The 27,384-nt window shown below is 42.3% G+C and overlaps 1 protein-coding gene and 1 long non-coding RNA gene across 4 annotated transcripts in view; one reads left to right on the top strand and one right to left on the bottom strand.

Annotated features, from left to right (window-relative positions):
* SLC9A7 (solute carrier family 9 member A7) overlaps positions 1-27,384 on the bottom strand; it is a 148,944-nt gene that overhangs the window by 71,057 nt on the left and 50,503 nt on the right. For all 3 annotated transcript variants that reach the window (XM_038587259.1, XM_038587258.1, XM_038587260.1), the window contains exons 2-4: positions 11,184-11,383; positions 8,225-8,302; positions 2,509-2,585 (exon numbers count right to left, since the gene is read on the bottom strand). In XM_038587259.1, coding sequence (XP_038443187.1) covers positions 2,509-2,585; positions 8,225-8,302; positions 11,184-11,383 — 355 coding nt within the window. The remainder of the gene's footprint in view (positions 1-2,508; positions 2,586-8,224; positions 8,303-11,183; positions 11,384-27,384) is intronic.
* Positions 8,118-27,384, top strand: part of LOC111094868 — a 32,439-nt gene continuing 13,172 nt past the window's right edge. The window contains exons 1-2 of the long non-coding RNA XR_005386265.1: positions 8,118-8,529; positions 14,319-14,464. This is a non-coding gene — a long non-coding RNA (uncharacterized LOC111094868). The remainder of the gene's footprint in view (positions 8,530-14,318; positions 14,465-27,384) is intronic.

Here is a 27,384-nt window from a genome sequence, read left to right on the forward strand (position 1 = left end):
TTTGTATCCCGGGCACCTAGGATGACAGATTTACTAAGCTAGGAGCTCAAGAATTATTTGCAGAATTGAATCCTTTGGAGAATATGTAGCTATAACTTAAAGCTTCCTTACTGTGTGCCGGGCACTGTTCCAGACAAACAGTTCAATTTCGATTCCCAGTAACTCTGTGAGACAGAGGTGATTTGCCTTTTGTTGCCTGTTGGAGGCTTCTTTTACCATCCTTTCAGACATTTCCTGAAACTACACCTGTCTCTCCATTTCCGCCTACCACAAACAGACTCGGACGCTGGGCTTCTCCCTGACAGCCTTTTCCCATCTTGCCACCAATGCCAGTCATCTAACCTGGTACTCTTTGGTGGTCTGTCTCTCTTAAAGGATGAAGTCCAAGCTCCTACTATTTTGGTGACACAAAAGGCCCTTGCCTTTTATCTCTTCCAGCTTTTTAGCTAATTTTTAAAAAGTAACGAAGGTACATGCTTTATTCCAATTTCCTTAGCTTTTATCTAATGTCCCTTTTCTGTTCCAGGATCCTATCTGAAATACCACACAACACCTCGACATCATGTCTCTTTAGTCTCCTCTGGGCTGTGACAATCTCTCCGACTCTGTGTTTTTGATGACCTTGTCAGTTTTGAGGAGTGTTAGTCAGGTACTTTGTAGAAACTCCCTCCATGAGGACACGTCTGATTTTTTTCTCACAATTACACTGAGGTAATGTGTTTTGGGGAGGGAAAGTGCCACTCTCATCACGAACATCAAGGGTGCAGAGGTATCAGTGTGATTTACCCCTATGGCTGCTGATCTGGATCATCTGGCTAGGCTGGTGTTTGTCAGGTTTTCTCCGCTGTAAAGCTATGCTTTCTTCCTCCTTTTTTCCCTGTTATATTCTGTGGGAGGAAGTCACTATGCATAGCCTGCAATCACAGCTGAAGGAGACACAAGCTCCCGCTCTTGTGGGGCGGGATGGGGAGGGAGGGAGTAGGTCAACATAAATTATTTGGAATTTTTCTGCACAGGAGATCTGTCACTTCTCCATTTATTTATTCATCCAATCATTTATTAACATCAGCAGAGACTCAGATGTTTACTTTATGGTTTGAGCCCAATACAATGTTATTTATTTTGTTGTTCTCTGGCCATTGGCCTTAGGGGAACACACACACAAAGATTTGCTTCTCATAAGTCATTAGGCCTTTGGGATACTCTGATGGGGGAAAATCCCTGTTCTTGGGACCCTAAGCCACAGTTCTTACTCTTCAAGGCATAAGCTCTTCTCATTGGACAATCAGAACTATTGAACAAAACCAAACAAAAACCCACAAACACCCTAATTCGATAAGGGCCAGGAATACTTTATATAAAAATTTAAAAGGCAGGAGAGTCCCAGTATGCCAGCTGAGCAACATCAGGGAAGGACAGGACCTAGGAAGAACTCAGCATGGATCAAGCAGCCACCAGGAAGTGTGACCACACAGAGGGCTTTGGGTGGCCTCTGACCTGTATTGTAAGCATAGGATCTGAAGCCTTGGCTTCAGCTTTTCCTAATGCTTGGCCCTCTCTGAGGCTGTGAAGAAGGTATCAAGGAATGTCTAGTGCCCTTAAGCCACCTGCTCAGAAGAGAATCCTTTAAGGGCTTGCCACACCAACAATCACCAAATGAGGGTGCTGCCTGAATATATTGTGGACACATTATGTTTGCCTTTTAAGTCAGTCACTGTCCCCAGGCTTTTTTTTTGGCTCTTTGTCTCTTTGATAAGCCCCAAGCCCTTCTGTTTCTCTGTTTTCTGGGCACTTCCTTATTTTTCGGCACTATGATACACCCGTTCTTTTTTTTTTTTTTTTTTTTTTTTTTGATACACTCCGTTCTTATCTTGTGTATCTGCTGCCCCTGCCCTAGAATCAACCATTTCTGCAAGGTGGTCTGGTTTTTTTCACTGGAGAATGTGATCAGGAACCAAGATCTGGGGACTAGGTATAGTTCATTTTAATTTATCTTAATCTTAATTTAAAAAGCTACACATGGCTAATAGCTACCACGCTACACAATGTAGCTCTAGAGCTTAACTGTCATCAGCATCAGCATCAAAATCCTGGACTCTGGTGGTTGTGGGGGTTTGGGGGCATGGGAAATGGGGAGATGTTGCTCAAAGGACACAAACTTACAGTTAGAAGATTAACAAGTTTGAGGATGTAAGGTGCAACATGGTGATTGTAGCTAATAATACTGTATCATATACTTGAATTTTGCTGAGAGTAGGTCTCAAATGTACTCATCTCAAGAAAAATGGTAACTATGTGACAGGATGAAGGTGGTAGCTAATCCTATGGTGGTAATGATTTTGCAACTTATAAATATTTCAAATCAACACACTGTCACATTGTCCACTTGAAGTTCACACAATGTGAATATTGTGATAGCTGGGGAAAACACTGGGCTCTGCAGGACCCATGTGGATTTCACCTCTTTGGAAAATGTGTTAATTTGATTAATGACAAAGAGTAACTTACCCAATAATGAAGCAGGAAACAGCAGTCCCCAAGAAAGCATAAGCCAGAATAGACCCGAGATTTCTGAAAAAGTGTCTCTGAATAAAACAAGAGGCAGGAATCACATTGTGATTTTTGATATCAAGCATAAGAAACACAACAGAAGTCTCTTAAAAGTGAAATTTTACTTATTGATTGCATTATAACAAGAAATAACTGAAGTTACTCCTGAATAAAGCTACTTAGCTATAAACATTGAGGTTTTAAAATAACTCTGATCCCATTAATCACTGAACGAGCAAGCAAGGGCTTAGTAAATCTCAGACACAACTACTCTGATTATATTAAATTACACTGAGAGAAAGTGTACATGAGTGTGAGTGACTGTGTGTGTGTAAGTAGACCAATCATTTTCATAGATCTAACCCAAACTCTTTTACTCTATGATCAGCTAGTCACTCCCATGTCTGGTGTACCTTAGAAGATCATTACAGATAGAAGTTTGAAACTGATAAAGTATGAAAGTGCTGTCTAAAGGCCTTTCTGCTTAATTCAGTATCAGAAAACTGTATCGTAATTATCTGCCTCATGGCATCTGAAGTGTCTCCTGATATCCTTCTGGATTGATCGTTGGAGCCTGGGAAAGAGGGCCAATAGAGATGGAAGTGGAGAAAGGAAAAATAAGTAGTTCCATTTAAGATGAGCAAATGTATAAGTTTACATATATGTATAAGAAGTTTCTAAAAAAAAAAAAAAGAAGTGTCTATACTTACACCAATGTAAGATCTAGCAATTATTCAGAAGGAGATGGCCAAACTGCAATCCTCTCAATGCTTCTGTACATTCGCCGGTTACCTTAACACACACACACACACACACACACACACACACACACACACAAAGATTTGCTTCTCATAAGTCATTAGGCCTTTGGGATACTCTGATGGGGGAAAATCCCTGTTCTTGGGACCCTAAGCCACAGTTCTTACTCTTCAAGGCATAAGTTCTTCTCATTGGACAATCAGAACTATTGAACAAAACCAAACAAAAACCCACAAACACCCTAATTCGATAAGGGCCAGGAATACTTTATATAAAAATTTAAAAGGCAGGAGAGTCCCAGTATGCCAGCTGAGCAACATCAGGGAAGGACAGGACCTAGGAAGAACTCAGCATGGATCAAGCAGCCACCAGGAAGTGTGACCACACAGAGGGCTTTGGGTGGCCTCTGACCTGTATTGTAAGCATAGGATCTGAAGCCTTGGCTTCAGCTTTTCCTAATGCTTGGCCCTCTCTGAGGCTGTGAAGAAGGTATCAAGGAATGTCTAGTGCCCTTAAGCCACCTGCTCAGAAGAGAATCCTTTAAGGGCTTGCCACACCAACAATCACCAAATGAGGGTGCTGCCTGAATATATTGTGGACACATTATGTTTGCCTTTTAAGTCAGTCACTGTCCCCAGGCTTTTTTTTTTTTTTAAGTGAACATATTTATATCCACCAGTGTTTTGAAAAAATTAGGTTTCAAAAAAAAAATCAACAACTGTGAGCCTAATTGCCTTTTAAAAACTCAATCAAGGGCTTAAAGCAGGGAGGCCTAGGAGTCCATCAAGGTAGAGACACGAGACCAAGGAAAATCATGTGAAGTATCCAGGAACAGATTTTAATCCCAGAATTGCTTTTCCTTGCCACTCAGCTCTCCTTTTGGGTAACTATCACTATGGTTAGTTTGAATACATTTAGTAAATTCATATTCATATTTGCCAAAAAAAAATCAGGAATATAAGAGCTGTGGATTCTCCTCCTGGAAAGTTAGTTCTCATGGAATGACTGCTGATGATCTGGTAGGGCTTCTGAGGCCCCAGGGAGGAAGGGACCTTGGGGCTGTGCAGCCCAGCTCTGAGCTGACAACTGCTCTGGAGCTTGCATGTGATAGGTGGGTCTCAGGGTCATGTGAGAGGGACCGGTTCAGACTAGAGCCCGGAGGAGCCCTTATCCGTGTGAATTCCGTAATGAATCCCAGGTCCCTGGTGCCACCCTCGAGGGCATCTAGATCTTAGGGGTGCTGGATTCGGGTTCCCAGGGTGGGGTTGAGGGGCAATGCAAAGTGTCCCCTTTGGTCCTGGGCTGGAAGAAAGTGGGAATAAGGGAGGTCCAGGACCCACGTGGAGAGGAGAGAGAGCGTGTTAGTGGAAAGATGGGTCTGTGCTTCAGATTGCATTGGCAATAAAGCTGAATCTGAGCCCTCATCTGTGGGCTTGGGGAGAAACTGGGTCTTGTGGGTGGTCGAGGGGTCCAGATGTGGGGGGATCAGGTGTGTCCTATAGCTCCTGGGCCTGATAGGGGCAGGATGGGCCAGAAAAGCTGGGCACAGGTGCAAGGTATGTGAGGGTGCACCTCTAGCAGGACCGGCATTGTTAGGAGGCCTTCTCAGCTTCAGTCTGGTTGTGTGTGGGGCTGAGTGGCCCATGTCCAGGTGTGGCCACACGTGGTGGCTGCACACAAAACATGCTGCTTTTAGCACTCATCCTCCATGTAGCAAGTCCCAGTGCTCAGGTCTGGATGCTGCTGGAGGAGACCCGAGCTGACAGCCTGTGTGCAGATGCCAGACTTCCATCCCCTCCATGTAGCTTCCGTGCCAGACGCATGTCTTCACCTGGACCAGCAGGCATCTGAAGGAGCGGCTGGCGGTCAGCACAGATGTCTGAGAACCCGACTCCACACTGCCCAGTGATTCTCTTGGGGTATGATTTGTCTCACAGATTGTCCTGGCATTCAAGTAAGGTGTTTTGGGTCACAAATTTGTTTGAAAATCAACAAGCGAAAATATTTTAAATGGTCAATGATAGGTATTTGAATAATTTGTGATAATTGATTGGAGCCTTTGAAACTGTTACCTTAAATGTATATTTGTGGATACACAAAGATACCTTTGATTCACATAAAGAAAAGCCCTTATAACACACATACACACAAATGAGGAATATAAATCTGCCACCCCAAATACACCCATGACATATTCTAAAATCACACACATACACACACACATACACAATTACCCATCTCCACTCATATATGCTGGTATGAACTGGAGTTTTATGCCTTGAAAAGAAAGGTACACTGTGCCACTTATTTGGGAATTATGACACCAAATGCTTGACTATCTACTTCATGGTTTATACTATACTTTCACATATAGTAGCCCATCCAATCTTTGCAGCCACCTCATCATGAAGGTGTTATGGGGACATTCGATGTCTCTCACACACAGGGCTCCCCATAACACCATGACAGTAAGGAACAGGAGAAGGAGTAGACTCCTGTGTGTGAGCTGCTTGGAGTCACCGATCAACTGCAGTGTCAAGCCTGGAAAGCGTGTCTTCTTAGTGCAGGGCATTAGAGTCTCACTGTACAAGCCACCCTTCTCGACTCCTACTACATCCTTGTAGGGAAGAAAGTATAGCACCTCCTAGTCCTAGTGCTAGGTGCTAGCAAAATCCTAGGTCTTTTTTTTTAAGATTTATTTATTTATTCACGAGAGACACAGACTGAGAGAGGCAGAGACATAGAGGGAGAAGCAAACTCCTCACAGGGAGTTCGATGCAGCACTTGATCCTGGATCCCGGGATCACAACACAAGCCGAAGGCAGCCACGCAACCACTGAGCCACCCAGGCATCCCAGAATCCTAGGTCTTTTATCTTCCTCTTATTTGGCCAGTCATGTGTAGTTCCCATAGCTATGACTGGTTCAGTACCCCCTACTTTTCCCTCTCCATTCTAGAATGGCAAAGAGAGACAAAGGAGATGGCTAAGCTCTGGTAAAGTCTTCAAGAGTACAGGCTGAAGACTGATCAGGATGAGAAGGTGTGCTTTTGGTGAAAGTCCACCTGGCATTCCAATTTCTAGCTGTACCATTCTAAGACTTGCATTTCTACTCCTCCCGTTCCTCACTGACAAATGTTAACATGAGACAGAGAGACAGAGAGAGATAAAGACTGAGAGAGATATCAAGAAAAAAAATAAATAAAAATAAAAAGAGCGAGTTTGGTGGGAGAAGTTCACAAAACATGAAGGCTTTCATTAGGTGAATTATTTTGCTGGTGACACACCCCATAAGCAAACTGAGCAGTAGCACAAAATCATAGCTAATTCCAATGACATTTTTTCAAGTTAGAAAAAAAGGCCCATGTCCGCATGACAACTCCATGTGCATAGGTCAAAGGGTCTGAATATATTTGTTTCCGTGCCCGTAGTTAAGTGGTGAAATGGTTATTACACATTTAATCGACAGCAGCTTTAATCACAGATGGCAAAACCATACAAAAACCAACTATTTCAGTGCCATTATAAGGACTATTTAAAAAGGAAAGAGACTGAACTAATAGCAGATAGCTCAAGAGACTGGCATTTCAAAAACAACTTAAATTGGTAACTGGCAAAGCCTGTTATTTTTCTTCTGAGAAAATGAGGCCAACATAGGGAAGGCTCTGCAGAACCTAAAGTGTTTTTCAGCCATTAGAATGGCTACAGCCAATGATTTGCTTTCATTTTAAAGCAACCTTGATGATACATTAAGATTAGTGATTTACAACACCAAATTATTCATCACCCATTTGATCTGATAAAGAGTTCCCAAATTCTTCACTTAAAGAATAACATTTTTTATACTCATAAAACATCTCCTATTTGTTACATGTCAATAGCTGTCATATAGATTTAGATACTTTTGCAACCCCATAAAGTAGACAAGAAAAGGATACATATTTTGGTATAGAAAACCTAAGTCCAGAGGGAAAGTAGGAAAGATAAGGATAGCTTTTTTTTTAACTTTTTATTTTGGAGCAATTACAAATTCAGAGAAATTGCAAAGATAGTATAGAGGGGTCCTGTGTATCTTTGCCAAGTTTTCTCCACTAGTTATACCTTATGTAACTGTACTACAAGATCAAAACCAGGAAACTGACATAGGGACAAAGTGTGTGAATAGCTCTGTTTCATTTTATCCTATGTGTAGATTCACGTATCCACAGCTGCAATCAAGACATGAAACTGTGCCATCACCACCACGACATCCTTTACAGTCACACCCCTCTCACTCCCACCATCCCTAACCCACAGCACAGCCACTAATTTGTTCTCCATCCCTATACTTTTGTCATGCCTAGAATGCTACATAAATGAAATCATACAGTACGTGACCTTTTGAGGTTGGGTTTTTTTCCCATTCAGCATAATGCCTTTGAGGTCCATCCAAATTGTTGTATTAATAGTTTGTTCCTTTTTTGTTGCTGAGTAATATGCCATGGTATGGATGGGTGTTTAACTATTCACCTAACTTCAAGACGTTGTTGTTGTTTCCAGCTGGGGACTATTACAAATAAAATTGCTATGAGCCATTATGTACAGGCTTTTGTGTGAACATAAGTTTTCATTTCTCTGGGAGAAATCATCGGGAATAAAATTGTGGGGTCATATGGTAACTTCAACTTCAGTCTTATAAGAAACTATAAAACTGCTTTCCAGAGTGGCCGCCCCATTTTACATTCCTACTGGCAATGTAGGAGCATTCCAGATTCTAGAACAGAGATGAATCACTTGATGATGAGACAACTATAGTCTCTGAGTGGGCGCAGAACACAGTAATAAGCAATCTGGGAGAAGGGAAAAGTTAGAAAGTTATGTAGGTACATTAACACAGCAATTCCCGTGCTTTAAGAAATACTGGCAAAAATCTCTTACCTTCTTTAAACTGTAGCCAGCATGGAAAATAATTGGAGGCAGAAGGATGTTGAAGAAGACCTCTGGATCAAATGTTACCTGAAAGTTTAAAAAGAAAAAAGTCAGGGGGAGGGCACCAGACTGACTTAGTTGGTACAGCATGTAACTCTTGATCTCAGGATCATGAGTTCAAGCCCCACGCTGGGCATGGAGCCTACTTAGAGGGAGAGAGAGAGAGAGAAGTCAAATTCTAGTTTAATGCCAGTTGGTGTCACAATAGTTGCTTAATATTTTAAGCCATTGACTCAAGTCGGGAAGCAAATAAGGTAAGTGTGAAAAATCATGGACTCATCACAAGAGATCAGCCACAGTTTCCCCTGTGGACCAACATGTTGTTCTCTATACAGCACTCTGACTCCTGCTCTTGGTGTGTTATTTAATACATAATAAGAAATGACAATGTAATTCCAAGGACTCAGAAAGCTCCTGGCCAATGTTTTTTAAACAAGAAATAAAAACATCTTGATTTTTATCAAGCCTTTATAAAGGCTCAACTGCAATAAAAGATGCCATCATGATTCTTTATTAAATTTCTGGATCCTCCCACAGAACTGCCTATAGACACCATTCTACTGAACTTTTTATTTATTTATTTTTTTAAAAGATTTTATTTTATTTATTCATGAGAGACACACACAGAGAGAGGCAGAGACACAGGCAGAGGGAGAAGCAGGATCCATGCAGGAAGCCCGACGCGGAACTCGATCCTGGGTCTCCAGGATCACACCCTGGGATGAAGGCGGCACTAAACCGCTGAGCCACCAGGGCTGCCCTCAATTGAACTTTTAAAAAAAAATTTATTTATTTGACAGAGAGATAGAGAAAGCCAGAGAGCACAAGTGGTGGGGGAAATGGCAGAGGGAGAGATGGGGAGTAGACTTCCTGCTGAGCAGGGAGCCCAATGCAGGGCTTAATCCCAGGACCCTGTGATCATGACCAGAGCCAAAGCCTGATGTTTAACCAACTAAGCCACCCAGGCACTCCCATTCTACTGAATTTAAGTCTCTCCTGAGTGATCAGCCTTTTATGAGACCTGATGCAGCCTAGATCAGAGTCGCCAATGATGCTAGCAGCTTTCTCAGCATCAACATGAAAATTTGGCAGCTCTAGAGGGACTGAAATGCACTTGCAGGCTTCATATAGGGAAATCACTCCGAAACTCTTCATGTTCAGTAAAGAATTAAGCAGTCAATATACTTCCCAAACTTTTTAAAGAATTTGTTCATGCTCTTACTAAAATTAATTTTAAAGCCTCACTCTAATTATTAAAAGTCAGGTTAGGGAGCGCCTGGGGGGGCGCAGTCAGTTCAGTGTTCGACTCTTGATTTCAGCTCAGGTCATGATCTCAGGGTCATGAGATCGAGCCCTCTGTGGGGCTCCATGCTGGGTGTGAAGCCTGCTTAAAATGCTATCTCTCCCTTTCCCCCTGCCCCTTCTTCTTCTGCTGTCTCTTAAAAAAAAAAAATCAAGTTACCATTTCTCTTTAGAAACTGGAAATGTTAACCAGCCTAATTAAAAGTGAAAAGATTCTCACAAATTATGCTTTATTTGATCTTCTTGCTGAAGATATGAGTAGTGAGAAAAACAGGGAATGTCAGAATGAAAAGGGGCTTTGAATGATACTCAGTATGAGAGTGCTGAGGCCACAGTCATGCAGGAAGTAGCACGAGCCTTTCCTGCCACCTACTCCAATACGGTGCATCAAGCTGCCTCGGCACATCTCTTTTCTCCTCAGCTAACAACAGTGCTCTCAGCCTTGTCTGCTCTCCCACCTTTGCTTTGTGCAGCAAAAGTTTAAACAGAAGGGATGTGAATCAACCTTTTTCTAAAGGTAAAAGGAGCAAAAGTCAGCATCACCTTTTATAATGATCTAAAAGATGGAGATGGGTTGGGTTCCTTTTCCTTTTGTCCCCACCCTATCCACAAGAGACTCAAGCTGCCATTTCCAAACAGCTATGAGCATGGTGATTACACTGAGTATCTTTCTCGGTTGCATTTAATTTTACCAATGTTAATGGAAATCCCAGACATTCTTATGAGGGGTTGAGAACATAAAGTTCACTAGGACTGCCTTTGAGGACACAGAAAAGATGGGCATGTTTAAAACTCCAGATTAAGAATAATTTTCCTTAAGGATTAAGGTCGATCCTAAAATCAATAATAATTTAATTTTCAGAGCACAGCCTACACCATGCCTTTGGCTGCAAGCCTTTGCACACATTAGCTTTGTTCTATACAAAAAGAGGCTCCCCACAGCCTGGATCACCAAGAGCTTAGATAGAAGCCTTCCTGCTGATAAGCCTGGGTCTACAGAGTAAAGAGAGAATGTGTGGATAAGTACAGATCTCTTGCTTTTCTTGGAAATCACCTGAGTGAGGAGATAAATTATCCTTCTGTCATGTACTTTAGCTATTGCCAATATCGAATGAAAAACAGCACTTGGGCTCAAATTCTAAGACGAGATATTCTTCCTCCAGAGATTCATTAAGCCTTTGGCATCGCTCACTAATGAGAACGGACACTCAATAAGTATTTGTACAATCTGGCAAAAGAACCAGGAAGAGCTAAGACTTACCATTTGGAATACTGAACAAACAAGCTTAAAGTGAAACCAATATTATTTTAAGAAAGAAACAACCTCATCCCTAAACTGTAACAAGAGATGTGCTAAAGGAGAGATGGGGATGGAGAGACAAGCTGAGTGGTGTTGAACAAACCTATCACACCACTGGCGGCCTGTGTCAGCTACTAACCCTAACAAAGCAAATGGGCTCAGGTTCACGTCCTAGCAAAACTGAGAACCAGGAATGTTATCCATGCTCCAGGATTCTAAAAGGATTTCCCTCTACAAGGGCTGAGATGGAATCAGAAAGTCGAAAATCATGTCAGGGCCACAATGGCAGAGTACTCCCCAGCTCACCTTCCTCAGCATGTCATTCTGCTCCACACTGTTGATCTTGCCAGGGCTGATTTCTCCTTTCAGGGTGTATTCGAAGAACTTCCCACTGACATTCACCAATAAGGTGCTGAAGGCCCTGTCTTCCTGGGTACAGCTGAGCGACTTGTCATGACCACTGGTGGCAGGGGTGCCGTACCTCAGGATCACCCCAACGATGAGCCCTGAAACAGAGTGGGAAGGAAAAAAGACCCCCATCAGGTCTGTGGAAGGACAGAGGGAGCATGGAAATAATGACAGTCGGTCTACAATAGCTAGGAGACACAGAAGTCATCTTAGAACCCAGGTATAGTGTATTTTAGGAGCAGCTGCATGGTCCTTCCAAAGGGTTAACATCCTCTGGCCTGAGTCCCTCATCCACCAGGAGGACGAGGTGGGACAGTACCTTTCCTGGTTATTATGGCACTGAGCATTTTCCCCAAGTGACCATGTCTCCTTTCTCAGGCTTCTGGTGGAGGAGGATAGAATGGTAAGAGAGGCAAAGCCTTTTCTGCCAAGGACAGCACAGAGCACAACTGCTGAGCTTTGATCCGTACAAGCGGCAGCCCTCAGGCCAGTCCTGCTGCCATCTGCCAGCCAGGACCAGGCCACAGGAATTTCCAGCTCCTAAAAATGCAACTTGCTCTGCCACCCACCAGAGAAAGGGGCGGGGGGGGGGGGCAGAGAAGACAAAAGAGAAAGCAAAGCAGTGCTTTTGTTTAGGTCATTTTAAATACTGGGTATCACGGAGGAAGTAATTCTACCCCTTGGGGAGCTAAACCCCACGGTGCAAATTTTTGCTATCGCGACGCAAGGACTGTGCAGCTGTCTTCTTGGAGCTGTGGCTATGATACAGCTAAAATAATTAGCTGCAAGTCTTTAGGTCTCATTCCGTTCTTAGGTGGGGTTTCCCATTAGGGGGAAAAAAAACAACCTCAGCAAAGTTGTGGATAAGCATGTGGTTCCACAGTGAAGGAGTGTTGCTCCCCTGGTCCTGGACAGGAGTCCCACATGCCACAGGAAAAGTGAGCGACATATGAAGAGAACATAAATCTCCACAAGAAACTTCCTACAGTTCTCTGTTAGGGGCAAGATTTCTGACTTCTCTCTACATTCAGTTCTTTGCTAACAGTGTTAAAAGACAGAAGGGTAAAAAAAAAATGCTCCCTTGTCTCATTTTGCCATTAACAGAGAGTTCCATGAGAAAAAGAAAGAAGGTTGTATGTTTACTATATTCTGTGCATAATATTCTATAATGTCTCTTATCACCAAGACATATGAGAACTCACAAGACGTTGTTGAGGAATTATATGTATAAAATCTAGAAAAGTACAGTTCTTTAAGCCAGACTCAGTGTCTCTGCCACATCATCATCATTATTATTGTTATTATTAAAGATCTGCATTAACAGATACTTGTAGCTGGTTGACCTTTGTGAGAAAAATCAAATTATAAAAGATTACTAATGAAGAACAAGGTTCTTTTTTTAAAAGATTTTATTTATTTATTCATGAGAGACACAGAGAAAGAGGCAGAGACATAGGCAGAGGGAGAAGCAGGCACCCTGCAGGAAGCCTGATGCAGGACTCAGTCCCAGGCCCCCAGGACCACGACCTGAGCCAAGGGCAGAGGCTCAACCACTGAGCCACTGAGGCGTCTCTAGAATGAGGTTCTTAATAATCTCAACTTAACCAGATATAAAACAGTTTTAAAACCTTTAAAGGTGTAGGAAGAAAAGCCAGACTTTAAGGAAAAACACGTTGGTTGTTACAAAGAAAGAAAAAGATGTCTTTAGAGAAAAAAAAAAATAAAAACCCCATAACTGAGGTCTTCAGCACCAATCTTTCTTTCATGTCTTATTGCTGGTATTTCACATTCTTTTCTTCTTGTTGGGTGACTAACCGGGATGATGTCAGAGATGGTAAGCTAGCACTTAGTGTCTCCCTGCCCAGCCTCGGAACAGACTTTCCAGCTGTGGTCTCTTGGCCATCTTGTGGTTTACAGTTTCCTGGGTGTCTGTGCCGGTAACTGAAGTTGGGGAGGTACCTATGTTGAGGTGGTTGCTGATGGTCAGTCCCTTCTCCTTGATTTTCCCACTCCTCTCCATGGCCATCCTAGAGAATCACAGTCTCTAACCCCAATGGATAATCTGTATCCCTGGTCTACTTTGTTCTCCTGTACCTTGGTTGTTGGCAGTCTTCTCCCTTCCTACACAGGAGGGCTGGAAGACTGGTCAGCCCTCATAGGGTCTCTGTATGGAGTAAGGTGTGTGCTGCTGGGCCTGGTGTCCAGGGGAGCTCTACAATCCCTCTTTCTGTTTCCCATTCTCAGCATTGTGGTAATTTTGCTGGGGAGCACATGGAGGCCCCCGCATAAAGTCTGTAATGGTTATACGTTGCTCCATATTTATTGCCTGGCATTGGAAATCTACCAGGGCCAACATTTGTTGCTTCTACACCCTTTTCTCTGTCAAGAACTTTGAACCACGTAGTTTCTCTACCCCCTGCACTGGAAAGGTGCTTCCTGGAGGTTCTTCTTTATGGCAGTCTAGTGTACAAATAAATATATATCACTTGGTGTCATTCCTGTGGATGAAACCATAGCTGTTTCTTACATGCAACCATTTTTTAAAAAAGATTTTATTTATTTATTCATGAGAGAGGCAGAGACATAGGCAGAGGAAGAAGCAGGTTCCATGTGGGGAGCCTGATGTGGGACTTGATCCCAGGACCCTGGGATCATGACCTGAGCCAAAGGCAGACACTCAACCACTGAGCCACCCAGGTGTCCCTACACTGAACCATTTTACTGTTCCTTAAACTTTTGTCACAAGGACTTTCTCGTCTCTGTGGGTGAGCCACTGCTCCCTCCACCATGCTCCTGAGCCACAGTGAGCAGTGGCTGCGCTGAGGAGGGGTGGCAGGAGGCTGCTGGGCCTTAGCTCTGCTGCTCAGGGTTGCGACAATGGGGATGGTGGCCGGGGCTGGTGGTGGCAGCCTCAGCTCCTCCATGGGTCACCAGAGTAGGGTTCTGCTCAAGGTTCTCTGGGGTTGCTCTCCACTCCAGATGGAACTTGTATTGTTTTTTTTTATTACTATTATTTCTTCACTCCCTGGTCAGGCAGTTATTTCCTAATGAAGTTGTACATGACAAGAGAGGACTCCGTGGCACTTCAACACTCATCATGTCTACAGGATGACCTGCAGAGTCTGAAGAAGGCGACCTATCACACGATTTAACTTTGATGTCTTCATCAGGAAACCAAAGTAAGTCATTTACAGAAGACTCTCCTTCTCTCAAATCAATAGCTACTTCCCATAACTCACTGTTTATTTATGGTATCAGCGTCATTATTAGTGGCGGTAACTAAAAGGTAAACCATACTAGCACAGGGTCTTCATGATGACTACTACTCTAATGAAAGAGGTGAGGAACTATATATTTGGTCTTTGTCCCAATTTCCTGGTACATAGCTCCTAAAACCCTTGGAATTGAGTGATTAGTATATTTTTGTATGCTAGTAAGATGACTGGTAGCTGGAGGCTCCTGGATAATCTTCAAGATGGGAGCTGGTTGCCAGGGGGAACCAACCTTATGATTACAGAGTTGAAAACTTTTTATTTATTTATTTATTGTATATTTTTTAATTGGAGTTTGATTTGCCAACATATAGTATAACACCCAGTGCTCATCCCGTCAAGTGTCCCCCTCAGTGCCCGTCATCCAGTCACCCCATCCCCCCGCCCACCTCCCCTTCCACTACCCCTTGTTCGTTTCCCAGATTTAGGAGTCTCTCATGTTTACAGAGTTGAAAACTTAAACCCTGCCCCAAACTTCCAGGGAGGGAAAGAAGCGAGAGAGTGAGTTAATCACTAATGGCCAATGATTTAATTAACCATGCCTAAGTAATGGAGTCTCCACAAAAATCCCCAAAGTATGGGGGCTCAGAGAGCTTCTGGGTTGGTGAACATGGGTTGAAGGTATGGGGAGGGTGGTGTACCCAGAGAGGGCACGAAAGCTCCACTCCTTCCTTCGTACCTTGCTCTATGTATCTCTTCCATCTGGCTGTTCCTTAGTTATATCCACTTATAATAAACCCGCAATAAAACAAGTAAACTATTTTCCTGAGTTCTTTGAACCATTCTACAAATGCTGTACTTGAGGAGGTTGCCATGGGAACCTCAGATGTGTAGCTGGTCAGCCAGAAGTGCAGGTGACCACTTAGGACTTGTGACTGACATCTGACATTGGGGAAGGGGTTGTGGTGTTGTGGGACTGAGCCCTCAACCTGTGGGAGTTAATGTCAAGTCCAGGTAGTGTCAGAATTGAGTTGAATCATAGGACACTCAGCCACTACCCATCAGAATTGGAGAATTGCTTGGTGTGCGAAAGTCATTACAGAAGTGTTCAGTGTTGAATATTGTGTAAAGGGGAAACAGGAGGTTTTTTTCTTATAGAAGTTTATATTTGTAGACAAATTCCTCAATTATAGGAAATTCCCTCACACTCTCTCCCAGTAACCATCACCATCATACTAGAAGTGCTATTAACTGATGAATATTGTTTTTATGTACTGATAAAACACTTCCCTCCCTACCTGGGCCCAGTGTGCCCATTTTAAAGATGAGAGACGGTGAAGGCGATGCTGCTGCCCTCTTGTGGTAAAACATGGCAACATAAAACACCACAGCAAAGATACAAGGTCAACGCCTGCCTGATAGTTTGGGCCAAAACTATTATCAAGCAACAGGATACATTGCTAACTCAAGGTAGACTTTGAGTTACTCCTCAAACATCTTAGATTTATATTTATTACCACTGTAGTTCATGACACAAAGGAACAGAGTCATCATCATGATAGTAAGTTTGTGTTTACTGTCTTCCACTTCAAGAAAGAATACTATATTAGGACAGTGGAGGCATATTTTGGTAAGAAGAGGATAAAGGTTTAGAAAAAACATGAATTGCAAATTGAACACCAATAAAAAATAAATTAAAAAAAAAAAGAAAAAACATGAATTGCATATTTTCATCTGCTACATGTGGAAGACAGACATCCTCCGACGGGGAACTGTAAAAGGTGCTAACTACAGAGAATGAAAACACAACATTAAGTTTTTTAAAAAAGCTCAAAAAAATCAGTGTCCACACACACAAAAAAAAATGATGGAGACCAACCGAAGAACTGAAGATTTTACTGGATCAACATCATAGTGTTCTGGATTACAAAGAGAAATAACCGATTATGTATGTGGGCCAGAAAAGTAGCACATAAGATGGCAGCTGATGGAGAAAATGAACCACTGACCTCATAGGTATAGGATTAATATCAGGGAAGAATGGAGTTTTAAACTCTTACAGAAGGCAAATATGGATGACATTCCTTTGACATCTGATATCCCTTAATACAGGATGGTCAACTCCAAAGATGCAAAAGTTTGAAGACTTTTTCAGGGAAAAACAATTTTAAGACTGCTTCACCTAGGTAGGAAAACAACTCACTTCACAGCTGTATGAGCATATTGTGCTGATGGTGTGCAACTGCCAACTTTTCTAATTTTTAAAAGTAAGACACAAAATCCCTACGTATGGTTTATATATGTGTCTTTCCAAAAACTGGTGGTCTGAGGAAGGAATTTAACTATGGAGAAAGTATGGTTCAAAAACCCCGTGAGAAAAAAACAAAACAACACAAAACAACAAAAAACAAAAACCCCATGAGGCCATTAAAGAAACTAGCCCCCATTACTTTGGTGCCAGCTCCTGCTTTCATGACTGAAGCTGTCAGAAGGACAGTTGAATGAGTCGACACTCAGCTAGCTGTAATTCTAGACAGCCATCCACTTGCTGTAATATTTAGATGTCTCTATTAATAAGCCTTTGTTAAGAAGCTGGAGAACAGGTGCATGGATACGTTGTTCTCTAATGAGGTTTCACTTTCACTATATGAGCAATTGGGAGGAGATGATCACCAGTTGGGTCTGGCTACCGCTGTGGGCTTGTTTACAGCATACAGGGGCTGTTCTGAGTTCAAAAGCTTCATCTGAAATCCTGAGAAAAGAAAGCACCCTGTTCCATACATCGTTCCACAGTGTGTGAAGAAAGTGAATATAATTTTGAAACATTTCATTTTGATTACATTCTGTAATCACTTCCTATTGCCTACTGTTAGCCCCAGGCAACTACTGATCTACTCCCTGTCTCTATAGATTTGCCTTTTCTGGACATTCCATATAAATGGAATCATAAAATATGTAGTCATTTGTGTTGGCTTCCTTCACTGAGTGTAATGTTTTCAAGGTTCAGCTGTGTGGAAGGAAGGTATCAGTACTTCATTACTTTTGATTGCTGAACAGTATTCCAATGTATGAATATACCATATTTTGCTTATCCATTCACCAGTTGATAAGCATTTGGGTTGTTTCCACATTTTTGCTATTATGAATAATGCTGCTATGGATATTTGCATACAAATCCCTGTAGACATGTTTTCATTTCTCTAGGGTAGATACCCAGGAGTGGGTCACATGGTAAATCTATGTTTACTATTTAAGAAACTGCTGAAATTTTTTTCCACTTGGGAAACTGTGTACCTTGCAATTCACCCAAGCAGTGAATTAACACCCACTCCTCCTTTTGATTGTTGACTAGTACTCCAGTGTATGAATATACAAGAATTTTTTTATCTATTCACCTGTTGAGGGATAGTTGACTTGCTTCCAGCTTTTGGCTATCACAAATTAAGTTGCCTTGAACATGTACAAACAGGGTTTTATGTGAATGTGTTTCCATTTCAATACCCAGAATATGACTGCTCAGTCACAGGGCAAGTGTATGTTTAACTTTATTAGAATCTGCCAAGCCATTTCTCAGAGTTACTATGCCATTTTGTGACAACCCCTTTCCCACAAGCAGTGTATGGGAGTTCTAGTTGCTCCACATCTGATAACTCTTGATAATACACCAGAAAATCTGTGAATCACCAAACAGCCAGCCTGGGAGCAATGCTACCCTGCTAGAGGATGACTCTGATGAAAGAAATAAACTGGGTCCATAGCTCTTTAAGACACAAGTTATGTCTTGTCCCGGCCAGTATACAAGACACTAAAATAGTGAAAATCAAGCCAGTCAGGAGTTGGACCTCCAATCAAATGCCCCTCTTCTCCAGCAGCTGACATTCCAGAGATCTGATTAAAACCAAGATGGAGTGCATTTTTGTGATTCAAAACCACCATCAATTTTATAAGTAGCTTCCCCAAATATGGGATGTCACAGTTAGGAATAAAAAGAAGAAAATGATTTTATCTTAGAGATCTACTTAACAAAACTAGACATGGGAAAATCATTCTACTGTCCCATGAAGCTTTTGGGTGAGTCACCACAAAAAACTTCCCATCATTGTTGTGCCATACAGCACTTCTCCACATATGACCGTATGCCATATAACCTTCTGACAATCTTTACAAAAGGAAGATCCTCATTCTAGTGTAGAATGAGTCTTTCATTGGGAACTAGGACCAGGGAGGCCGACTTGGGCTCCATGACTAAACTTTCAACTAGAGGAGTCCAAAACTTTCAATTACCAAGTCCAATACTTGGTATCCAAGTATAGGTTGATTACATTTGTCTCATTCTATGTGGGGCCTATGCTGACTCAACACTTCCAGGGCTGTAGGGATTAATCCAGGGTTACAGTCTTAGAAATCCCATTATTACCACACACCTAAACCACACTCTCCAAGCTCTGCCATTAACCAATGAGACATTTTGACCTGGCTCCTTTATCTTCCAATTGGTTCAAAATTTTGGTAGGGAACTGAGTATCACTAATTCAATCCCTCAAACACCAACAATATAGATAACCACCCATGTTGTTAAACATATTTTCTTCTGAGGTGCCTAGGTGGCTCAGTGGTTGAGCGTCTGCTCATGGCATGGCATCAGGGCATGATCCCAGGGTCCTGGAATTAAGTCCCACATCGGGCTCCCCACAGGGAGCCTGCTTCTCCCTCTGCCTGTGTCTCTGCCTCTGTATGTCTCTCATGAATGAATGAATAAATAAATACACATTTTCTTCAAAATCCTTTTAAAATAAAATTCACAGATACATTTGAGTGGAAGAAAATGGGAAGCCAGCAGATTCCTGGATTAGGTCTAAGGACCTTTCAAATTATAGTATTGGTTTTCTGTTTTAGGTCAGGAATACGATTCATTTGTTTCTGCTTCATACTCTGCCATTATCCAAAATCAAGGATACCTGTGGCTAAGTCATACTCAACACATTTTAATTGCTGTTTTGTGTATCTCCCCTTCAATTAAACACATTAATCAAATTCAAGTCAACTGCCAAAGGACTACAAAGGTTACTACAGCAGATTATCACACATTTTCCTGACCTTTTTTGCCACTCTTTAAAGGTTCAGCCAAGACTCAGATAAACACCAGCTACCTTTCAAAATAAATTTATCAATCTTTCCTCTGAGCTTTTGCCTGGAATTCTCTCCCCACCCTGTCTTCCCTAATCATCCTCACAGGGTTAAGTCCTACTTTATCCTTCAAGTCACAATATAATTATCACTTCTTCCAGGCAGGGAAGCCCTTCCTGATACCTCAGGACTGGACTGGATTCTCCACAATCAGGGTTGCCCTCACAGAATTCAACATGAAAGATGCCCCCTGAAATTGTTCAGGGCACAACCTACACAACCATATGTGGCTTCCCTGCTACCCATGCATCTCCAGACACAGTCTCTCATAGTGACCATGTCATCAGAGCTACGATAGCACTGCACTGTGAATGCCTTTTAACTTCTGTTCCTCATCCCCAGGGCTAATTTTCCTAAGGGCAATGCTCAGTGAGTACTCACCAGCCATTCCTGCATCTGACCCATCACAGCCACACAATACAAGAAAACAGACTATGGGGACATTAGCCAGTAGCCATCTGTTAACAAAGAATCACCTTATGTGAGTTGTAGGAAAAGATACTTAGTTCTGAATCCTGAGAAAGCAACTACATATTTTCAACCTCTTACCTGCCATGAAACTCAAGGGTACCCACATTTATTAGCCTTTCCCATTTGGCCTGAATTAATGAATACAATTCAAGTACTCTCACAGGTCAAAAATCTTCTAGTGGTTTTATGAGGCATATTATAGAATCTACCTTCCTAGAGGCTCTGAAGTAATATTGCAAATAAACGAATGTGCTAATCACAGTTATCTTAGAGAGCTATGAAACTGGAACACACACCAACAACTACGTTTGCTGCTCTCATGACTGGACTTACTAAGGGATGGCTGAGCCTTAAACTGAAATAAATGCAAATATATAGACACACACAAGTAACAGAATAGGGTTTTGATAACACATGGGAAAATAAGTGAACAAAACACAACCATACTTACCTAAGTTTTAATTGATGACGGTGTATTTTTGAAAATTAAAGAAAACAAAACCTATTTAAGAACTCACCTGTCAAACCAAATCAAAGACTATCAACCAAAACAAATTATCTTCTACGGACTTAACTGTGTTCTCTCAAACGTCCTATGTCGAAGCCCTAACCACCACCACCACCACCACCACCACCACCACCGCCCCCCCACATGTGACTGTAATTTGGAGATAAGCTCTTCAAGGAGGAAATAAAGGTTAAATGAGGTCATAAGGTGGGGGCCTTAATCTGATAGGGCTGGTGGCCTTGTAAGAGGAGGAAGAGACACCTGCTCCCTCTTCCTGTGCACACATGCCCAGAGGAAAGGCCATGTGAGGACACCGCAAGAAGATGGCTGTCAGAAGATGCAGGGGGGCTTCTCTCGACTATCAATAATAGCCTTCCAGCTAACTCACATCTGACCTCACAACTAGGAAAACTTTCTCTTACAGATGAGAAGTCAAGGTCCCACTGCTCTACCACAGGGTCCTTAAGCCCTACTCCGCAGATGGTTTTTGTCTTTCTTTTTCCCATATTACCATCATGATGACTCTTTTTAATCTTCCAAAGGAGACTTTCACCATATTGCCCTCCCAGCATGAACTCAGAAAGTATTTTCCTAGAGCACTAGCCAGCAAACTACCATACTTTTGTTCTCTCTGATCAGAATTGTTGGAGCCAGACAAAAGATTAACTTTCATTAATGCTTTCAAAACATTTCCTACTTGGGAAGATACTGAAATGTGCTGTGTTTAGAAATTTAGAGGCACACAATACATAATTTTTAACTCAGATGATCAATACAATAATTCTAAAAAAGGACAAAGATTTAAATTTAAATTGATGATGACCTATACTAGTAAGCGAACTATAATGACTATAAAAACTTTATTATGAAGTGTATCAGATACCCAAAAATATAAATATAGTACATATAAGGGATAAAGAGTAATGTAATTGGGAAAGTATATACATGGGGGTTTCAAAGGTAGTGGTAATGGTAGTGGTTTCTGTTTCTTAAAGCTGGACAGTAAATACAGAGGTGTTTATTCCACTTTTTAAGTTATATACTCTATTTTGTATATTTAATATATTTCACAAGAATTTATCAGGATATGAATGGTCTACCAGACATCTATGTGGCCATCACTCAATTTAATCAACAGTGCACTACCAAGAGAGCTAAGCACCCTTTATATTATTTTCAATCAAGACCTGAACTTGCCCTCACCCCAGCCCCTGGAAACTACTACCCTGAACTGGGTGCTTATTATGCCCTTAGAGTTTAATTGTGGATATATTTTGTTTCATTTTGTATGTCTTTGAATTATGTGTGATATGAATTATTTGGTAACTTGCTTTTTTCACTGCATAATGTGCTTATGAGAGTCATCCATATTAACATATGGCCCTGGTGCATGATGTCTCACTGCTGTATCGTGTTTTAGCACGTGGATATATTTTCCTTCTGCTTTTCTGTACCACCTTCTGGAGAATTGCTTCAGATCCGTTGTCTGGTTTGCCAAAACTCTTCAGTTCTTTACCCTATCCATTGAGAGTTTGTAATGTCAATGACTGTTTTTCACTTCTAGAAATTCTATTTGGTTTTTACTAAATGAATGAAATCTGTTTTTAAAAAGCCGGCCAGGGGTCGTGCCTGGATGGCTCACTTGGTTAAAAAGTGTCTGCCTTTGGCTCAGGTCAAGATCTCAGGATCCTGGGATCAAGCCCCACATCAGGCTCCCTGCTCAGTGGGTGTCTGCTTCTCCCTCTGCCCCTCCTTCTGCTCATGCTTGTGCTCCTTCTCTCTCTCCCCATTCTCTGAAATAAATAAATAAAATCTTTAGACAAAAATTCTATTTGGTTCTTTTCCAACATAATAGTTGTTTGCTAACATAATCTAAACTAAGAGGTTAATATGTTTATGACCCTTCCCTTTGGACTGTGACTACTGCTCACTTACTCCAATCTGCTTCACGGGATGGATAACAACACTCTTTTATAAAGGCCTAAATGCCCCCTCCAAAGGGTACTGGCTAAATAAATTATGGTCCTTTCACATAATGGAGCCTGTAGCCATTATATTAAAAAGAATGCAGCAGTGCTACATCCGATGCATTAAGTGAAAAAAAAAATAAGCACAGTGCAGACGAGTTGTATAACACACTATGTTTTGCATGGGAAATAAACAAGAAAATCTATTTCAGGTTTGTAAATGCAGTAAGATTCCCTGAAAGGACATACACAAGAAGGTGTAACACTGGCTATCTCTAAGGAGGGGAGCTGAGTTAACTAGGGATCAGAGGATAGATAGAATTTAATTTTCACTCTGGAGCTATTTGAATTTTATACCATGTGTAACATATATTTCCTGTTAAGAATCAAAATGATAGCTAAATACTGATGTAAGCCAGCCACTTCTTACCTCCTTGTTCTTGGCACATGCTGTCACACTTCTCATCATGCCCTCCCCTGTCTACCTGGCCAGTTCCTATTCACCTGCAGGACTCAACTGGAACTGCACCAGCTTTGGCAGAAAGTTAACCGCTCCTGCCTCTAGGCTGTTGGTGCCTACCTAACTGCTGTTGTGTGTCTGTCCTCCCCATGAGACCACAAGTTCCACTGAACCCAGCACAATGTCTGGAATGTGGTCACCATTCAATAAATGTTTGCTGGAAGAATGAAATAATGAAAATCAAAAACTCTAATTTGACTACAAATAATAATAGATTATACACACATGGAAGCAGCAGTTCCCCAAATTGTGAACCTAATGCCTTCCTCCTCCTGCAACTTACATGTAGATTGTGACAAGTTAACAAAATAGCATCTGAAAAGATTGCTTTCATATTTTTGTTGCAATTTCTTGAGTCATGAGATTTATGTCTAGGAAGTATCCCAAGTCAGTAACCAGAGTTGACATTAATGACACATCAAGAAACACTTCACACCATATCCCCAGCAAAATCTTTTATGTGCTTATGAGAGCAGAATAAAATGCAATTATTCAATGGTTTAAGTTCGACCCAACTCAAAACCATATCATATTTAACACTAATAAAATAATGTTAAAACAAAACACATAGTGGAGAAGCTATAATAGAAAATCTGGGTTTGACTGGCTGGCTCGGTTGGAGGAGGAAGCAACTCTTGATCTTGGGGTGATGAGTTCAAGGCCCCGTGTTGGGTATAGAGTTTACTTAAATAAATCAACTTTTTAAAAAAGGAAAATCTTTTGTTCATCATTCTAAGAGCTGGTACTGAACAGATGTATGCTGCATTCCAGGAGGAGAGGGCTTTGGGCTGGGTGCTAAGGAGGCATGGAGAACCTGACCTCCTGAGCCCCTTACCAATGCCACGCCCACCCCCGCCAGCCTGGGAACACATAACTAATGATAAAGCCAGTCAAATTGTGACAAGCACCATAAAACAGAGGCACAAACAGATGACATAGTAGGGAACAAAATGAATAATTCTTTCAGGTGAAAAAGTAGTTGAGGAAAACTTCACAGAAAAGGTGACTTCTCAGTTGGGCCTTTCAAGATGACTCAGACTTCCGTGGGTGAAAGAAGAAAGATGTGTGAGCTGTATTTCAGAAAAAGCCCTCAGTGTGATGTGGGGCAGCGAAAAATTAACCAGAGCAGCATGGCTGGAGCAGAGACCGCACTGGGAGAAAGAGGAAGGGTAGAGACCAAGTGTCGAGGAGTGTGAGGTTGGCTCAATGGAGATGGAGAACTTTCTCTGTAGGCCAAGCTCAGGAGTGCAGACTTTATTCCACAGGAAACAGGCCAGAGATTTCAGGTTAAGAAGGGGCATAATCAGGCCTGATTTTTAAGATTTGTTGTAGCAGAAGCGTGGAGAATGAACTGCAGGAAAGAGACACAGGATCCTAAGAGTATCATGCCTCTTGGCGGTGGGGGGTGGGGCGAAGGTGGAGTAAGGTAAAAATCACTCCTCCAACTAAGAGAAACCCTACCTTATCTCATATTCTTCCATCTCTTTGTTTTGTTCAAGTGCTAGTTATTATTTGGGTTCACACAAGTATAATCCAGAATGCTCTGAAAAGTTACCCATCCAAACCTACATATTAAGACAGATCTATAAGACAGAGACCTAGTAACCAAATACAGTTGTAAGGACTTTATCTGCATCTTAAATCAAACTAAAAAATCAACTGGGGAAATGTGAATTCACTGGATATTGGACAAAAATGAAACTACTGTCATTTCTAAGGGGTAATGAAGTATTGTGGCTATATATACATTTTTTAAGATTCTTTATCTTGGGGAGCCTGGGTGGTTCAGTCAGTTGAACATCTGACTCTTGGTTTCAGCTCAGGTCATAATCTCATGGGTTGTGAGACTGAGCCCCGCATTGGGCTCCTTGCTCAGCAAGGCATCTGCTTGAAGATTTTCTCCCTCTGTGCCCCCAATAAATAAATAAATAAATAAATAAATCTTAGAAAAGATTATTTATCTTTTGGAGATAAATACTGAAATATTTACAAATAAAATTTGGGATTTTGGGGCACCTGGGTGGCTCAGTGGTTGTGTGTCTGCCTTTGGCCTGGGTCATGATCCCAGGGTCCTGGGATCTAGTCCCACATTGGGATCCCCGTGGGGAGCCTGCTTCTCCCTCTGCCTATGTCTCTGTCCCTCTCTCTGTCTCTCATTAATACATAAATAATCTTTTTTTTTAATTGGGGATTTTGTGTCTGTGATATGAAAAGGAGTAGCTATGGGGAGTACGGATTAACCAAGATTGGCCATAAACTAGTAACTAATGAAACTGGATAATGGGTACACGGGTTGTAGTTTACTATACTTCTGCATGTGGGTTTTTTCACACCACAAAGCAATTCTCTGACACTAGCTGTGCATCTTACATTTCAATTCAATTCTGACACGATCTACCTGGAGGTGGCATCAGATCCCACAGGTTAAGGGCTCAATCCCCCAAGACTGATCCCTCCCTGAACCCCAGCCTCCTTCAGATGCCAATCCCAAGTCCAGGTTGTCACTTAGGCTTCTAACCAACTGCTATAGATCAGAACTACAGATCAGAGGTCCCTATAACCCTCCCCTTGGGTCCAATTAATTTGCTAGAGCAGCTCACAGGACTGAGAGAAACACCTTACTAGATCACCAGTTTATTAGAAGAGGACAGAATTCGGGAACAGCCAGATGGAAGAAATCCACTGGGCAGCCTGGGGGAAAGGTCACAGAGCTTCCAGGTCCTCTCCGAGTGGGCCACCCTCCCCCTATCTTCATGTGTTCGCAGCCCAGAAGCTCTCAGAACCCTAGCCTTTTAGGTTTTTACACAGGCTTCATTACACAGGCATAGTTGATGAAATTGTTGGCCACTGTCTGTAACTGATTCAATCTCCATTCCCTCTTCCCCTCCCCTGAAGTCAGGGGAGGGGAACCTCAAGTTCCAACCCTCTAGTCACAAGGTCAGTTCCCTGGCAACCAGCCCCCACCCACACCCAGGTGCTTTCCTAAAGTCCCCACATTAACATAAACTCGGGTGTGGTTGGAAGGGGTTTGTTAGGAAATGTCAAAACACCTTCATTGCTCAGATCACTTAGGAAATTCCGAGGCTTTTAGGAGCTCTGTGCCAGAAATAAAAACCAAATATGTATTTATTATAAATCATAATACCATCATACTATTGTCTCGACTTTTAAGGGTTTGAAAATTTCCATAACGATTTGTAAATGAACAACTTACTCCGCCCTACACGAAGACTGAAAGCAGTGATTCCAGCAGGTGTAGGTCCAGAACAGTCTTTCTATCCTTCTCCAGAAACCTGCATCCCAATCTCTTGCATACCTCTAACTGCACAGGTGCAAGCGGTAACTGTCACTCCTCCCTATGAGCATCCTCTCTCCCCCTATCCTTGTCCCTGTGCAAACCCGATCCCTGTGAGTCAGCCCCATGTCAATCACCCACAAGCAGGCACCTACTTCTACACAGTGGCAACCATTCTTCTCACGTGGATTTTTTTAACAGCCTCCTAAGCCTCCTCACACTCACCTCATGGTCCTGGATGATCTACCTCAAAACCACTGCAGGGCCAGTAATCCTAAAATAAACATCTCTGCCCTGCTTCAAGTGTTCCAGTGGCTCCTTGCCATCTAGGGTACAAAAGCCTCCATTCCTTGGCAAGGCACAGTCTGTCGATCTCTTTGTGTCGATTTAACAAGGTCCTAAGGTTTTTCTGATACCATCTCAGCAACTTCGGTTCTCACAAAGGACACCAACCCCATTTTCGAGCTGATTAAATGATTAGTGAGCAGCACAGCAGCTTCACATCTGACACCCGCAGTCACAGCAGGGGATCTCTCGAAGCAGGGTGGCCAGGCAGCCCTTACTGGAAAGCTGGGGTCACATTCAGCCGGCAGCCTCTTGGTTCCGCATTCATGCTAAGGCCTACCTGACTGTTCCCACAGGAGGTAGGACCCGAGGCTCATATAGTCAGTCACAGCAGCTGGCTGGCCAGATGGGCAAAATGTAGCCACAGAACAGAATTTTTCTCTGTGAGACTAAATTATTTAAGGCTCAAACTCAAACCCAATCAAATGGCCTTATTTTTTAAAAGGAAAAAAATATTTCATTTGAGAGAGAGAGCACAGAACACAGGAGCAGGGAGAAGGAGAGGGGCAGAGGAAGAAGCAGACTCCCTGCTGAGCAGGGAGCCCGATGTGGGACTTGATCCCAGGACCCTGAGATCATAACCTGAGCCAAAGG

This window comes from Canis lupus, chromosome X (assembly GCF_011100685.1).
Source record: "Canis lupus familiaris isolate Mischka breed German Shepherd chromosome X, alternate assembly UU_Cfam_GSD_1.0, whole genome shotgun sequence".
In the NCBI taxonomy this organism is placed as follows: domain Eukaryota; kingdom Metazoa; phylum Chordata; class Mammalia; order Carnivora; family Canidae; genus Canis; species Canis lupus.